The sequence below is a fragment of the Pseudorca crassidens genome, chromosome X, assembly GCF_039906515.1.
Source record: "Pseudorca crassidens isolate mPseCra1 chromosome X, mPseCra1.hap1, whole genome shotgun sequence".
NCBI classification, from domain to species: domain Eukaryota; kingdom Metazoa; phylum Chordata; class Mammalia; order Artiodactyla; family Delphinidae; genus Pseudorca; species Pseudorca crassidens.
The window spans coordinates 70,089,146-70,107,176 of record NC_090317.1 but is presented as its reverse complement, the minus strand read 5'-3'; the positions used below and the strand labels follow the sequence as shown (position 1 = coordinate 70,107,176).

General features: G+C 40.7%; 1 protein-coding gene across 1 annotated transcript; it reads left to right on the top strand.

Moving 5' to 3' along the window:
* The first annotated feature begins 2,828 nt into the window (after nt 1–2,828).
* On the top strand, nt 2,829–10,868 carry CDX4 (caudal type homeobox 4). The gene is made up of 3 exons (XM_067724323.1): nt 2,829–3,327; nt 9,356–9,501; nt 10,662–10,868. The coding sequence occupies exons 1-3, from the start codon at nt 2,829–2,831 to the stop codon at nt 10,866–10,868; spliced, it is 852 nt and encodes a 283-aa protein (XP_067580424.1).
* The last annotated feature ends 7,163 nt before the right edge of the window (nt 10,869–18,031 follow it).

The window sequence follows — 18,031 nt, the reverse complement described above, 5'->3', positions numbered from 1 at the left end:
AGACAAAGGGACTTGCATAAGCAAGCATACAGTTTTTAGTGGAAAGAGTGTTGATCTGGGAGTCAACAGACCTGAGTTTGAATCTCAGTTCTGTCGTTCACTGCTTTAAGGAATACCTTCCCTACTCATGCCCTCAGTTTCCTCATAGGTAAGATGATAATATTGCATTAGCTTACTTTTAAAGTTCCTGCATATGCTTTCATCCTGATATAGCTTTTCAAATGTCAGGTAGACCAGTTTGCCTCAGGATAGAATAGCTGAAAGACAATAATGCAAGGGTATTGGGTCTATGTTATGATAAGGATTGAATGCTGGGCCTGGGAGCCTGAGCAGGCAAAGAAAATAGAAGCCAGGCCCCAGGCCCCAGCCCTGAGGTTGTACATTTTTCCTGGTTCCAATTTAAGAACATGAACTTTGCAATCAGAGCTGCCTAGGATGGGAACCTAGCTCTATTATACACCAGTAGTTCATTTAAATACTCATGCCACCTCTCTGAGCCTCAGTTTCTTCATCTCTAAAATGGGAGTGAAAATAAGTAACTCATGGGGCTGTTGTGAAGGTTAAATGAGATCATGAGCAAAAAGTGCCTATAGGTATGTGACTTTCCTGTCCCTTAGTCCCTTCTCCCCAGTGCTTGGTTTTAATCAGTCTTTGCTGACCAATTACTTCTATTCCTTCTTTTCCTTCTCCTTCTCCAAAGCAGGCTTCAAAATATATCCAGAATTCAACCACTTCTCTCCATCCCCAATGCCATTCACCTGGATTATTGCAATAGCCTTTTAATTAATCAGCCTGATTCTATTTTGCCTATTTACAGTCTATTCTTAATCCAGTAGCCAGAGCAATCCTTTCAAAACTTAAGTCAAATCATGTGACTCATCTACTCAAAACCCTACATTGTCCCCCTACCTCACTTAGAGTAAAAACTTAGAAATTAAAAATGACCTACCCCATTAGCTTTTGGACCTCATCTACCTGTTAGCCACACTTTCCTTCTTGCTACTTCTTCAATAGAAGACAGACTTTTTACTTCTTGTTCTCTCTGTCTGGATCCTCTCCTCATAGCTCACTCCATCACTTCTATATTTTATTTAAATATCATTTCTAAGTAAGGTCCTCCAGACCACCACTTGTTAAGTTGCAACATCCTCCAGCATTCCCTATTCTCCTAATTGCTTTCTTTTTCTTCACAACATTGATTATTATCATCTGACATAACACAAAATTTAATTATTTACTAGTATTTCTCCCCTTGAGAATATAAGTTTAATAAGGTCAAAGGCTTTGTTCACCATTGATGTCTCCATGCATAGAATAGCACCTAGCGCTCAATAAATATTTGTTGAGTAAATTAATGAATACAGTGGTCCTGTGCTGTGTACCAAGTGTTAAGTTAAGCAGTTTGCATACATCATCTCAGGAAATCCTGCCTTGTAAATGCAGACACTGTTAGGATCCCTATTACACAGGGGAAAACCCTGAAACTCCCAGAAGTGAAGTGATATTCCCAAAGCCAAAGAGGGATTAGTTAATGGAGGTGCCATGTTGTGTTGGACTTCATAGAAGAGCACATTCTCTGAATAGGAGCACAGCCTGAACTAAAGGTTGTGGTAGGCTTTGGGAGGGGGAAGGTGTGAGGGAGCATGTGGGTGAGAAGGAATCCTGCAATACAAATTGGTTTTGTCATCAGGAGGTGATCTGGCTTCTTGAAGCAAAATCTTGAGTTCACTGGCATCTACTGGCAAGTCCATGTCGTTTTCAACAATTGGAGCTTTACAAAGGAAGTCTCCTCAAGTGTGAAAGAAAGTTGGGAGCTTCAGCTGCCCTGGACTTGAGACTGCAGGAATTTGACTCCTTGGAGTACTGGCAGAAAGAGACACCCAAGCAAGACTAGTGAACTGAAAGGGAAATTAAAAAGCCCACTACCCACATGGGTCTTCTCCTTCTTTCCTTCCTTTTTTCATAACCTCCTCTCTTCATCTTTCTTTAATTTGTGCATATTTGTAAAACATCCAATTTATTGTGTGCCTAATGTGTGCCGGACTGTTGTAGACACGGGGGATAGAGCAGTGAACAAGAGACAAACATCCCTGCTCTGCCTTCCTAAGGTTACTTTCCAGTAGATGGCAGGCCGGATTAATTGGATGTTTTACAAATGCATCTCTGTGAAATGAATCTCTGTCCTTAGAAACAAAGCTCTCCTCCTGGTGGAGGGGGCGATGAGGAGAAGGGTATCATGGGCCAGTGCCATGTGGAGTACCCATGCCAGGGAATGTGGGCAGAGGGGATACCAAGGATGCAGACTGGGTGCGGGAAGATCAGCGTAAAGAAACCGCGGGGTAAGGACCAAAGAGCAGGATTTGGCCCTGATTCTACACGTCTCCATCTCACTTTGGAGGGAGCTGCTCAGAAACCTCTGGAGGAGCTCCCTTCTGCCTCCAAAAGCGCAAAATTAGTGCTATGGGACCAGATGGAGAAAAGCAAAAAAGATGAGATAGAAAGGCCCAGGAGCTCTGGGAGAGGGAGTGTAGAGTGAACAAGTCGCTGTGAAAGTGAAATGGCCGTTCATTTGAATGCAAATGCTATGTAAAAGCCTAAAGCCCCTTGACGTCAGCCCAGCCATTGGGGGCCCATCTATACCGGGCTACCAGTCACCTGGAAACCGTCAGGGTAGGAAACGCCGATGGAGTTGTCTGAGGGGCGCGGAGGAGCTTGCAGCACAGCTACGGCCTAACTTACTGGTTCCCTACTGCTTCTCAAAGTCGGGTTGGGGCCTTACAGGGACTTCAGGATGGCTTAGGGAGCTCCTTTCTCATACCCAAGCCACTATGTACAGAAGCTGCCTTTTGGAAAAAGAAACGGGCATGTACTCGGGCACTCTCAGGAGCCCTGCAGGAGGTGGCACAGCCGGGGCTGGCGCCACTGGGGATGGTGGGAGTCCGATGCCAGCCTCCAACTTCGCAGCGGCTCCGTCTTATGCGCACTATATGGGGTATCCCCATATGCCCGGTATGGATCCTCACGGGCCATCGTTGGGGGCCTGGGGGTCACCCTATAGTCCCCCTCGGGAAGACTGGAGCGTGTACCCCGGGCCGTCCAGTACAATGGGCACGGTGCCCATGAACGACATGACCTCGAGCCCTGCTGCTTTCGGCTCGCCGGAATACAGCAACCTGGAACCCGCAGCGGGTGGAAACAGCGGTAGCAGCCTGCCTACACCAGCCGGCGGATCACTGTTCCCCATCGACGCCTGCACCGCCGACGCCAGTTCTAACAGAAGCCGCCACAGCCCCTATGCGTGGATGCGCAAGACCGTGCAGGTGACTGGTGAGTAATTGATTCCAATGCTCTCAAACTTTTCCTTCCTTTGCTTCTCATCTACTTCTCTTGGCCTTCTGGTCCTCCTACTCCTCAGGCTTCTCCCCGGACAGCTTAGCTAAGGAGACCATTGAGTGTCTTGCTGCCCAGGGCCCCAGCCCATTAGAGACCTCCTTCGCTTGTGCCTCTGATCAAAAGCAGAGCATGGTGCTTGGAACTAAGCCGACCGTAGGGGACTTTTTCACCATTTTCTGATCAGTCAAGGGAGCAACCGGGCGGACAATGGGCATGTTGATCCACAAGGGTCAAGATCCAACCCTGCAGTTGCCCAGATGGGAAAACAGATGCACGGGGAAGATCAGTGGGTGAATGAGGAGAGGACAGCCACGTGTCCCTGTGCTCAATCACTGCTGCTTGCCCGTTCCATTTCAAACCCTTCCCCATCTGGGCAGGTCGGCTTCCCCCTCAAAGCTGGTGGTTCTCAACTTAGGTTCATGTTGCTTGGTTGGCAACAGACCTTCCAGTTTAGCCACGAAGGTCCCAGTGGCAAAGCAACCTGGTCACCCTGGACTCTCAAGGAAGCTCCAGCTTCTTTCGCCCAAGCTGACAGAGGCAAGCTGGATTCAAACCCAATGCCTTCTTACAACTTCCCTTCCGCCAATGGAAGCATAGAGGCTGTGAGAAAGCTACAGTACACCACTGGGACATAATAAGCTACTCAACCCTAACATCCCCTGTGCGTGCACGAATATCAGCCCCACATCAATAAGATTAAAGTGATTAAAGCCCTCCTAACAGTCAGGTAGACGTATCGAGGTGCAGGGGCTGGATGCAGGCTTGTCACCACACATAGGAAAGCCCAGAGATCCCAGCCTAATGCCTACCCACGCTCCTGCCAGCAAGCCGGTGGGCGGCTACTGGGAGCCAGGGGCGGGGGAAGTGGGTACTCTGCTTTAATCTTGGACAGGGGGTGGAGGAGGGAGGCGGGGAGATGTTTGTTTTCAGCTATAGTTGTTCTTTTATCACATTCTTATTATTCCAACCTATCGCTCCCTGTCATTAGAGAAAATTAGTAAAATTCAGCTCTATCACTTTCATCCCTCTGGGGAAGAAATGACATTTCAATAGCATTTGTCCACAATGATTATGCTTCTGCTCACGGTTCTGCCCTTTTTCTCTCCCTAAAAAAAGCAAAAGCAGGAGGGTGGGATGGGACCAACTTTCACCGTTAAGAAGACTCAGCCCAGAGGAGATAGTTCCAATTGATTAGGACATTACTGGGGTAGCAATCCCAAATTAAGAGTTGAGCTTAAATACTTAGCTTTAAAGTGTTTGGAAGTAAGTCTGCATATTGCTTTTTGAAATAAGAGTGGGTTGGCTGGCTAAAGAGAATAGAAAATGAGGTTAGGGTGTTGTATTCCCAGGGCTGTTATTATATCTAATCTTAGGGTTGTAATTAACATCCATTCACTAAGCCCTAACCATCAGCAAAAGACACAAAAGCCAGAAAAGTAGCTGCTCCCAGTTCAGGATTATGTTTTGAAATACTTTAGAAGAGGAAAGTCACTAGTATGTTGTTTGGAAGAGAGAACAATGGGAAGAAAAGGACAAGATAAAATAAATTATCTTGAGTCATGAATTTTCTGTTTATGAGAGAAAATATGATGGGTTTCTCTGCTTAAAAGTCTTTCATTTGCATTTGTCAGATTCTCTCTTTTGGGTAAGTTTAGAAAGGGACTCTAAATTGCTCTGTGGTGTCTTCATCAGTGGGTGAATGAGGAGACTAAATTGCTCTGTGGTGGCTAACTCTTGAAACCTGGGTGTACCATACCACCTTCACAAGATTTTCTCTCCAACTTCTATGAGAAATTCTAAATTGAATGATTTTGGTACCCCATTGACTTCTGGCAGCCTATCCTATAGATGGGGCTTTATTAAATTCAATCTCCATTTCATTTTAATGTCTTATAAAAGTACCCCTTTATTATATTCTTGTAGCCTAAGGTGTATATTTAGCAACAATTTAAGAATGTGATGAAAAGTATGGACCCTCTCCCCAGAAAAATGCACAAAGGCGCAAATGCGCATGCACACACACACATGTCATTTTTTGAATAATTTTGGGAGATTCATGGATCCACTGAAGCCCTTCCACGGATCTCAGGTTATGAACCCCACAAAAAATTAAGTTGATCACTTCTTTGTATCACTCCAAACAAAAAGACACCCATTTGTATGCTTAGTACATAGTGAGTGTTAAACAAATATTTGTTAAATGAATGAATAAGTCAGATCCTCCTAAATTTTCTACTTCACTCTGTAGTATCGTAGGACAACATTTGACTTACAGCTGAGAAGAAAATAGATGAACTACAAAATTGAAGTAACCCCTCCCTGATTATGGTAATCAAATGAAAGCTCTTTCCATCACTGATGAATGTTTTTAAAATAGCCTTAAGTTAAAGAAACAAAAATACACATATTAGGGGACAATTGGAAAACATTTCATAGTGATTATTGTCATATTTGATTTTCAAATGAGAGAAAGGGGACTGACATACAGAATAAATGAATGTCCACTAAGTGATTTGATTTAAAAATGAAATATTTTTATTTCTACTTTTTTCCCTAAGTATTCTGTTCCAATACACTTCTGGTTTTAAAAATTATATGGAAAGGAAGCTGATAGAAAGATTCTGGGAAAAGTTCAGTATTTTCGTATTTTAAATACTGTCAGTGCATTACAGCTAGGAATTTTTTCATTTTTTGCTTTTTTTTTACCCAGAGTTGTAACCTTGGATGAGTATTGGCAAGGTGGTAACCTAAGTAGGGCTGGAGAGGGGCTTTCTTTTTAGGTGTGGGAAAGAAGAGGAGAGAAGGAAGTGACTTTGAATAATTATGATTAACCCACTGGACAAAATACAAAACACTGAGGAAGTTATACATAAAAGATTTTATTCAGTTAGGACCCTTCAGAAAATGAGTTACTTAATAATTCCTGAAGCTTATCATTATCTTTTTTTGTTTTGATCATTTAATTGGACAATTTTTATGAATGAATTTGGATGCAATTTTTAACTAAAAGCAGCAAAAGATTACCATCAGATGGAAAGTCATCATGATGGTGTCAATTACACTCTACTCCCTAAAGAAAGAGATTGGTTTTCATCCTCTTTACCCTCACTATCATCATCATCATAACCCCTAGGTTTGGAGAGTGCTTTTCTGCCTAACAGTGTTTTCACAGCCAGTCTCTCAAATGAGCACATTTAGGGTGATGATGAGTCATCATATATAGTGACATGTGTTTGCAAACTCTGTAGGGATACTGTCTTCTAGGTAGTGGGAACTACAGAGGTTTGTCCAAGGCTTTAGGCAGGCGGAGGCAGTAAAATCCCCACCACAGGGCTATGAAGCAGCCCTGTAATACAACTTACGGTTTGTTACTTTCCTAAATTAACCCACAATAGCACCAGAGAAGGGGTTCCCTCACCCTCAGAAATGTAGTTTCTGGGAGAAGAGAATAGCTTGAACAATAAAAGCTAGTGCTCTTAGTGCTTTGTTGATGTTTTAGTATGGAAATATGGCATTATACTCTACTAGAAAAATGTCCAAAATCCATTCAATCAGATTTCATCATTTAAGGGAAGAGGCAATGAAAGGGGTGGAAAGAAGACAGTTTGGGAGCAGGGACACAAGAGGAGCACCAGGAAACAGGAATTCATTTCTTTTTGTTAAATGTGCAGTCAATATTTCCCCCTGATCTATGTCTTCTTGAGGTTTGAGGTCTTATCTGTTAGATTGGGGCAACAGACTCTTTTTAACACTTTGCATGGCTTTGATATGCAGCTTGGCTCTTCCTCATTCCTCCTTTCTTCAGGGGTTATATTGCCGGAAAGGGTGAGGATTTTCATGGCAAATAAAGAGGCCTGGTCTTGACTTTATTGTCCTCAGAAGAAACTGCAAGAGGGGAATTTATGACCAATGGGGGTGGGGAAGAACTGCAACCTTCCAGAGTTCTTGAAGTCTGGTTATATTTACTGATTATCAAAGAGCGGAAAACAGACACACACAAGTTGAATTTTAACTTCTGCCTCAAGTTAGAATTTAAATACTTAGTCACTTTGGGATTAGGAAGGGTTTTAGGGAACATCTCTTCAAAGATATATTTTGATTCTAAGATTTGAGGTTCTGGAAATAAATTAAACCTCAATGTTTTCACTGTGACCTCAAATATACATTCTGCCTTTGTAACATACCAAGTGCCAGACCTTTGGTTTCCTAAATTCAGAAAACCAACTCGAGTTTGTTTTTTGTATCTGTGAGTCTGTTTCCGTTTTACATATACATTCATTTGTATTATATTTTAGAGTCCACATGTAAGTGATATCATACAGTATTTGTCTTTCTCTGTCTGACTTATTTCACTAAGCATAATATTCCCTTGGTCTTTCCACGTTGCTGCAAATGAAACTAACACAATATTGTAAATCAACTATACTTCAATTTTAAAAATTTACAACAAAAAAACCCACAAAAAACAAACAAACAAAAAAGAAAACCAGCTTAAAATTTGAGCCTCTGAGACAGATTGACTGGGATTCATTGTTTTCCATTTTTAAGAGGGAAAGTTTTGTTTAGTTCTTTAGTCCATGAGTTAATCCTAAAACATATCTCTCATCTAGAATTTGTTTCTACATTCATGTCCCTTTTTTTTTTCTTTCCTGGAGATGAAAGAGTGTCTGACATTTGTTTAGGGCTTGTAAATTCCAAACCAATTTGCTGGTGTTCCTGAATGTAAAGAGGGTTCAGGATGGGATCTGATGCTATGTAGCTCCTTTGTTAAGCTTGTGCTGCATCTTAACACCTCAATGGAGTTTAGGGAAACACTTTAAAGAAACCTTTGTCTTACAGATCGCTCCCCAAAACTTCACATCAAAAACAACCAGGGAAGATCAGAAGGAGTTTGCCAAAAGCCATAGAGAAAAGGATGAAGATCCTGGAGGGGGTTAGAAAAATGGAAAAGAAAGAGAAACTTCCTAATCACCTTTGGAAAATTTGAAAGGAGGAATAAAACTCTATTTGAAGGAGGGCATGAGAAATTAGTTAAACGTTGTAACACAAAGCAAATGTTTGTATATCCTTTCAAAGAATACTAGAATACCCATTTTATTCTGCTAAAGTCAACACCCCCTATTTCCCCCATTCATTATCCACTTGGGAATAAAAATTTGTTTAAGACTCTCCCCAGAAAACTAAACTATGTTTTCTAATAAGTAATAGGGGCTATCCTAGAACAGAATCTAAGTGACAATAGATGTTTTCTTTTTAAATTACTATCCAAATGAAATTCTAGAATGTATATGTAATTAGAATGTCAGGATCACAAAGCAGCTTGCCTCACTTGGGCCATTCTTATGCTGCCCAGCATGTTTAAATCAGGAATAACATTTGGCACACCAGACTGGGAGCCAAGGGTATGTGTTTGGGTCCCCACTCCTCAGCTCACTAGCACAAAGCAACTTACTTACCTACACTGAGCCTCAGGTTCCTTATCTGCAAAATGGGGATAAGACACATTTTGCGTAATTTGAAAGGGTAAGTGAGAGGTTCAATAGGAAACAATATAAATGAACTGCATAAAATATCAATATAAAAGGAAGTGCATGTATAATGAATGTTGCTACTACTGACAATGACAATGCTGTTCCCATATGTTAGTGTGAAGGGAATGAAAATCGTGGCTTAACTGTTTGCTTTAAAATGCTTTGGTGTAACAGTATATCAATGGTGGTGTGATAGGTGTGTTGATATATATAGGTATGATATATATATATATATATATATGTAAAATAGCCACAGATGACAAAGTAATTAATGGAGAAATGGACTTATGACATATGTGGTTAAAAAAATGTACTTGTTTTGTATTTGAAAGTAATAGCTAAGGGTAGGAACAATGACTATGATTCCTCCAACCAAAACAATCTCCAAAGATGCAAAATATGATTAAATGCTCTGCTTTCTCCCCTAACAGGGAAAACCAGGACAAAAGAAAAGTATCGTGTGGTTTACACAGATCATCAAAGGTTGGAGCTGGAGAAGGAATTCCACTGCAACAGATACATCACCATTCGGAGAAAATCAGAGCTGGCAGTCAACTTGGGCCTTTCTGAGAGACAGGTACACCAGAAGTACATCTAACACGTTTCATATAAGCATTTCAATAAGCTAAGGTTTTAGGGAAGTCTGTAACTAAGAGTGGAAGCAAAACAGAAGACCAAGCCATTCTCAAAGCTCTCCTAAAGCCCACATTTATCCTACTGGACCACCTAGTTTAGTACCGTTGGTTGATGGGTTTATTAATAATTGAATGTGGTGGGCACTGTGTAGGTGTGAAAGCAAGGGTGGGGATGTAGGGGGATGAGAAGGATTAAAACTCCCATACAATTGATCAGTCAGGGCAAAACCTTGATATGGTTCCCCAAGTAGTCATAATCAATATGTGAAGTGGAAATCTGTCAATCATGGCAATTATCTGGTTCATATCAGTCAAACTGTAACAGTAAATGAACACCAATTCTGCTACCTGAAGCAAGTTTTTCTATTACTCAGGGTAGGAATTTAATTTTCTGTGGTCTATGTAATCCTATGATTCCTGCCTCAAATTTAGCTTACTATGGGTACTCAGTAAAGATTAAATCATGGCAAGGATCAGTGGTTTCCACTCACCCAGATTTTGACATTACATAACTACCTGATTTGTTTTTTACTTAGGTCTAGGAGTAAACCTGGAAATCATAAGATTCTAGAACTGTAAAGTCCATTAATGTATTGTTGTATCCCAAGAAGCCTGCATTTCAACCATTTATGAAGGCACGTTGGTATCACAGCAAGAGATATAGTATTTCATCACCCTTGTTCACCCAGTTCTGTTTTAACAACCTAACTTCTTTTAATGATAGATCATAATCACCTTTGCTATTTAAATCCCTCCCTTTTTATCACCATGGCTCAGCATCTGCCATTCTATCATTATTTATTTCTACCTGCACAACAGAGATGGTGGGTGAGGTATAATATAAAGAGCACTGCATTCAGAGTCTGAGGCCTTGGACTTGATTTCAGTTTCATCTCATGCAAGATACTTTCCCTCTCTGAGTCTCAGCCTTTTTTAAACCTGTTGTTAAATGGGCATACTTCACAAGGTCATTGTGAGGCTCAATTAAGCGATGCATGTGAAAGGACTTTGTAAATACTAGAGTCCCTGAACAATATCAGCAATGACTGAAAAGTGCATTCAGTATGTTGCCCCATTAAATCCAAAGCATTTTGTGTTTCAGGTGAAAATCTGGTTTCAGAATCGCAGAGCCAAGGAGAGAAAGATGATCAAAAAGAAAATATCCCAGTTTGAGAACAGTAGAGGCTCAGTGCAAAGTGACTCTGGCTCCATCAGCCCTGGGGAACTACCTAACACTTTTTTCACCACCCCATCTGCTGTCCGTGGATTTCAGCCTATTGAGATACCTCAGGTCATAGTCTCTGAATGAAAGAAAGGCAAAGAGAAATGGAAAGTGCCTTTCCTTTAGCATTGTCTTTTTGGTCTCTAAGATATCAGCAGGGGAGTTGCAACATTATGTAATTCCTTGTAAGGCAGTATTCAGAACAAGTGGATGCGCCATGGGTTGAAGATAATTCAAGGGTCACTTACTGTTAGGAACTATCCCCAGAAAACTGTTGCGTGCTATGCTATGTCAGTCACTCAGGGAGCTTGGTGATAAGCTGTATAATTAAAAGCTAAAATTGCGAGCCCTTGAACTCTATTCACAACTTCAGAAATTTGCTTGTGAACAGGCTGTAAAAAACAGTTCTGCCAGGATGCATGTTTGTATATGTATACTTATGTTTGTCATTTGATGCTTGGGTGTGTCTTTTGATGCTATCTTTTGGGAGTGGGGAAAAGGTTATGCAGAAATTTATCTAACTCTAGCTAAACTCTCACATGTTTAATTCAAAAGCTAACAGCGTTTTCATAACAAGACAAATGTTTTTAAAAACATCAGGAGGTGATTCTGAATCCATAGTCACTTGTTAATAAAAATAATAAATTTTTTAAAAGTTTTCATCCCTTGGTGACACTCGTCTGGCATCAATTATCTCAGAACTTCCAAACTGCAGTGTCAGTTTCAAATCTTGCCAAAACAATGAAATCAGACTAGAATAATACAGGCCAGCTTGGTTGAATCATTAGAAAGGGCAGATTTCTAACACACAGAATAAACCCTTCCCCTATTCTGTCTCTCCACTCCATTTACTGTTAGAGTGTGAAACAGAAGTCAGATTGAACATGAGCACAAGGACAGTGTATGTTCTATAGCTTCTCTCATTGCCATCATCTTCAATCTGTTCAATTTTACCTACATTATATCATGTCAGTGCAGTACGGCCCAAGAAACTGCAGTTTACAGGTTACAAACACACAACTTAGGCTGCAGTGAATGGAGTTGCCTGGAGTTTGTGGTGTTGGTCCAGTTCACTGTTTGCATATCAAAGTGGCCAGAGGATGAACTCTGAATCATTTAAAATTAACATGGTTTAAAAGAAATTTTGATTAAAGTAGGCAAAGGATCAGAGCACAACTTTCCTTTCCTTTTCAAAACACACCTTTGACGTTCTTAAGAAAATAGAATCTTGAGCATAACTACCTGTTCTTGGGTTGGGGGTAAGAAATTTATCCTCCCTCTCCTTATGAAAATCTCAGAAAGAGGGTGGCTATTCCATTTCACTGCTTCCAATAAATATGGGGTGGACTACATGTTAACTGGTCAACAGGCCATCTGGATTGCTGAACATAGAAAATCAGCAATAAATGAGTCCTTCCAAACTAGTAAAGGGAAAGTGGGAATTATAAGTATGAGGAAGCTAACTTCTGAGTGTACTTGTCTATGTACATTCAAAGTACACTCAGAAGTTAGCTTCTCATCCATAATACCCCCCAAAAAATGTATACCTTTGGCTATAGCAGTTGGATTTCCCTGGGGGTTGTTCTTTCCTGCTGTAAACTTTTTGTTCCACAGAGAAGAAACATTTCTCTATTTTTATAGATTCTAATTCTCTAGAACCTGCTAGCAGAACCACAATATAGAGCTTTTGTTCTTAGCCTCATATTGCAGCTACGTCCTCTAAGAAGACATGTTGATTCTTTCTCTGAGACCTGAGAAAAATATATACCCATGCTTTTATGGTTTTATTATGATGGTGTGCGCTGGAGGTATATAGAGAAAAAGTTAAACACAAAAACTCAAAAATTGCATTCAAAATAGGTTTCAATAAAGAATTTTTTTTCTGGTTGGGGGAAAAGTCAGGAATGAAAACATGCCAAATGACTGACAGTGTTCAGCTAGAGTAGTGGGATGATGCAGATTTTCTTCTTTTCATTACTTTTCAAATGTGTGGTATTTTATAATAGAAGTTTCCTTAAGAAACATGCTTTCACCTCAAATCTTTCTTTAGTTTATCTTCAAGTAATTTGCAACTTTAGATCCTACTTGCAACTTATAGAAGTGTTTCAATCTCCTAGTTCCTTACTTAAGGCCTTTGATCCAGTCCTAGAGTTGTTTGTGTACAGCTGCAAACATAAGTCTTTGGGAGGGTCTGACTTCTTTTCAAAGGAGGAAGGAAGCAAGGCCCAAGGGATGTCTTCTACTCTTGGCTCAGATGCAGAGAATCTAACTGTTTTCCTGGGTTGGAACACTTTAACGTTACCAAACCAAGTCAAGAAGGGCAAGAGGAGATTGCAAGGGAGTTGGGTGGTGGAAGGGAGGGATATATTATAACAGGGTATGAGGAATATTGGTGTGGGGGGTGGTAGACATGTTTATTATCTTAATTCTGGTGATGGTTTCATGAGTGTATACATATGTCAAAATATCAACTTTTATACTTCAAATATATGCAGTTTCTCATATGTCAGCTATGTCTTAAGAAAGCTGCAAACAAGTACAACAGAGTGGTTGCAACTGTAATAACAATACAGAAGGGAGGAACTCACTAGAGGAGTTAGTCTATGGAGATAGTCACCTTAGATAACTTAGATTCAGCCCGCAGGTGGGGATCACTTTCTTTTATACTCACGTCTGAGTGTGCTATTGAGGAGGGACACCAATAATTGATAGTCAGTGAGTCTCTCATAAAACGAGGATGGGTTTGGAGGGTAGGGAGAGGCCAAGATATGTGGACATTGAATCTTGAAGTATGAGTGTCAACTCAAGGCAAATAAGTCCCATATTGTGTTCTTTCAGGACCAATATTGTGATTTGGTAGTAAAAGTAGCTATTCACATCATCATATAGAAAAAGAAGCACTGGTCAGAGGTGGGATCAAGATGGCAGAGTAGAAAGACCCTGAGTTCACCTCCCCCCACAAACACATTAAAACTACAACTACATAAACAGCAACTCTCACGGAGAATGACCTGAAGACTAGAAGAGTGGCTCTTCTACAACCAAGGCTGTAATGAAAGATCCACACAGAGTCTAGTAGGAAGGGAGGAGAAGTGAGTTAGTCAGGACCTACATCGCTAGTGGGTGACCCAGAAGGCTCAGGATCCTCCCTGGGGAGCAAGAGATTTAAGCCACATATTAGGCATCCCAGCCCTAGGGTCCAACACTGGGAAATCAAGCTCCATTATCTGGTTTGAAAACCAGTGGGGCATAACGGAAAGATGTAAGAAACCAGGACTCCACTCTTGAAGAACACACACAGATTTGCTGGCTCCCAGTCCCAGCATGGATATCATAGATTGAAAAGCTGCCTGGTGCTCTTGCCAGCCTGCCAGCACTGCCTCAGCATGCCTCACAGCCTGCACCAGGCTACCACTCCAGCCCCTCCTGCTTTAGCACTCCTCCCTGTTAAGATGGAGGCCACTATTGCCAATGCACATGCACTCACTGGGGAAGGAGCAGAGCCAGCTTGGGCCATAGCCTTGCCCCTAGCTAGGGTGGAGACTGCCAATGCCAGTGTGCACATACACCAGGGAAGGAGCAGAGCCTGCTCATAGTGTGGCCCCAACCCCTCTGGCCCCAACACTGCCTCTAACAAAGACACACACACCAGGGAAAAAGTGAAACCTAAGCCTTCAGGCCCCAGTCACAACTCCAATATGGCAGTGACCACCATTGAGCCTAGGAGAATCCCCAATTCACACTTGGCTCTGTCTCTGGCCCCTCTGATTCCAGCCCTATCTCCCACTAAGGCCAGTGTACCCAGGGAGAAGATGTAGCCCATGATCACCTCAAGTCCAGCTCTCCCAATAAGCCACTAAGCACTTGTAGACTGCACAGGGATGCCTCCACACAAAGATATGCCTTTAAGACCAGAATAGGTAACTATTTCACCTAATTTCACAGCGACAAACAGAAAAACTTAAACAAAATGAGAAAACAGAGAAATAGGTTTCAAATGAAAGAACAAGATAAAAGCTCAGGAAAAAACCCTAATGTAACAGAGGAAAATAATTTACCTGAAAAATACTTCAAAGCAATAGTCATAAAAATGCTAAGTGAACTCAGGCAAATAATAGATGAACACAAAGAGAACTTTAACAAAGAACTAGAAAATACAAAAAAGAAGCAGTGAAAGCAGAAGAATACAATAACTGAAAAGAAAGATACACTAGAAGGAACTTCCCAACTTCTTTGCAGCTGGGCTTGACCATACAACAGAGTTCAATTTCTGACAAATGACAGGCCTCCTCCAACATCACACTGGCAGGGGAAGACGCTGCTATGTTCCCAGTTCAATCTCTTTTGATACTGCTAGGAGGAGGAAAAGGCACTTCATTATAGCTGGGTATTTTTTTATATCCTCTTTGATTTCTTCAGTGATCCATTGGTTGCCGTGTGGATGAAAGGCTTTTGGTGCTGCGGCCAGGAGTCAGTGCTGTGCCTCTGCGGTGGGAGAGCCAATTTCAGGACACTGGTCAACAAGAGACCTCCTAGCTCCACGTAGTACCAAATGGTGAAAATCTCCCAGAGATCTCCATCTCAACACCAGCACCCAGCTTCACTCAACGACCAGCAAGCTACAGTGCTGAACATCCTATGCAAAACAACTAGCAACACAGGAACACAACCCCACCCATTAGCAGAGAGGCTGCCTAAAATCATAATAAGTCCACAGACACCCCAAAACACACCACCAGACTTGGACCTGCCCACCAGAAAGACAAGATGCAGCCTCATCCACCAAAACACAGGCACTAGTCCCCTCCACCAGGAAGCCTACACAACCCACTGAACCAACTTTAGCCACTGGGGACAGACACCAAAAACAACGGGAATCACGAACCTGCAGCCTGCAAAAAGGAGACCTCAAACACAGTAAGATAAGCAAAATGAGAAGACAGAAAAACACACAGCAGATGAAGGAGCAAGATAAAAACCCACCTGACCTAACAAATGAAGAGGAAATAGGCAGTCTATCTGAAAAAGAATTCAGAATAAGGATAGTAAAGATAATCCAAAATCTTGGAAATAGAATAGACAGAATGCAAGAAACATTTAACAAGGACCTAGAAGAACTAAAAATGAAACAAATACTGATAAACAACACAATAAATGAAATGAAAAATACTTTAGATGGGATCAATAGCAGAATAACTGAGGCAGAAGAACGGATAAGTGACCTGGAAGATAAAATAGTGGAAATAACTACTGCAGAGCAAAATAAAGAAAAAAGAATGAAAAGAACTGAGGAGAGTCTCAGAGACCTCTGGGAAAACACTAAAAGCACCAACATTCGAATTATAGGGGTTCCAGAAGAAGAAGAGAAAAAGAAAGGGACTGAGAAAATATTTGAAGAGATTAATAGTTGAAAGCTTCCCTAATATGGGAAAGGAAATAGTTAATCAAGTCCAGGAAGCACAGAGAGTCCCATATAGGATAAATCCAAGGAGAAACACGCCAAGACACATATTAATCACACTGTCAAAAATTAAATAAAAGAAAACATATTAAAAGCAGCAAGGGAAAAACAACAAATAACACCAAAGGGAATCCCCATAAGGTTAAGAGCTGATCTTTCAGCAGAAACTCTGCAAGCCAGAAGGGACTGGCAGGACATATTTAAAGTGATGAAAGAGAAAAACATACAAGAAAGATTATTCTACCCAGCAAGGATCTCATTCAGATTTGATGGAGAAATTAAAACCTTTACAGACAAGCAAAAGCTGAGAGAGTTCAGCACCACCAAACCAGCTCAACAACAACTGCTAAAGGAACTCCTCTAGGCAAGAAACACAAGAGAAGGAAAAGACCTACAATAACGAACCCAAAACAATTAAGAAAATGGAAAGAGGAACATAAATTTTGATAATTACCTTAAATGTAAATGGAATAAATGCTCCCACCAAAAGACACAGATTGGCTGAATGGATACAAAAACAAGACCCATATATTTGCTGTCTACAAGAGACCCACTTCAGACCTAGAGAAACATACAGACTGAAACTAAGGGGATGGTAAAAGATATTCCATGCAAATGGAAACCAAAAGAAAGCTGGAGTAGCAATTCTCATATCAGACAAAATAGACTTTAAAATAAAGACTATTACAACAGACAAAGAAGGACACTACATAATGATCAAGGGATCGATCCAAGAAGAAGACATAACAATTGTAAATATTTATGCACCCAACATAGGAGCACCACAATACATAAGGCAAATACTAACAGGCATAAAAGGGGAAATCAACAGTAACACATTCATAGTAGGGGACTTTAACACCCCACTTTCACCAATGGACAGAGCATCCAAAATGAAAATAAATAAGGAAACATAAGCTTTAAATAATACATTAAAAAAGATGGACTTAATTGATATTTCTAGGACATTCCAACCAAAAACAACAGAATACACATTTTTCTCAAGTGCTCATGGAACATTCTCCAGGATAGATCATATCTTGGGTCACAAATCAAGCCTTGGTAAATTTAAGAAAATTGAAATTGTATCAAATATCTTTTCCAACGACAATGCTATGAGACTAGATATCAATTACAGGAAAAGATCTGTACAAAATACAAACACATGGAGGTTAAACAATACACTACTTAATAACGAACTGATCACTGAAGAAATCAAAGAGGAGATCAAAAAATACCTAGAAACAAATGACAATGGAGAAAAAACGACCCAAAATCTATTGAATGCAGCAAAAGCAGTTCTAAGCGGGAAGTTTATAGCAATACAATACTACCTTAAGAAACAAGAAACATCTTGAATAAACAACCTAAACTTGCTCCTAAAGCAATTAGACAAAGAAGAGCAAAGAGAAGTCAAAGTTAGCAGAAGGAAAGATATCATAAAAATCAGATCAGAAATAAATGAAAAGAAATGAAGGAAACGATAGCAATGATCGAAAAAACTAAAAGCTGGTTCTTTGTGAAGATAAACAAAATTGATAAACCATTAGGCAGACTCATTCAAAAAAAAAGGGAAAAGACTCAAATCATATGATCATCTCAATAGATGCAGAGAAAGCTTTCAACAAAATTCAACACCCATTTATGACAAAAACCCTGCAGAAAGTAGGCACAGAGGGAACTTTCCTCAACATAATAAAGGCCACATATGACAAACCTACAGCCAACGTCATCCTCAATGGTGAAAAACTGAAAGCGTTTCCACTAAGATAAGGAACAAGACAAGGTA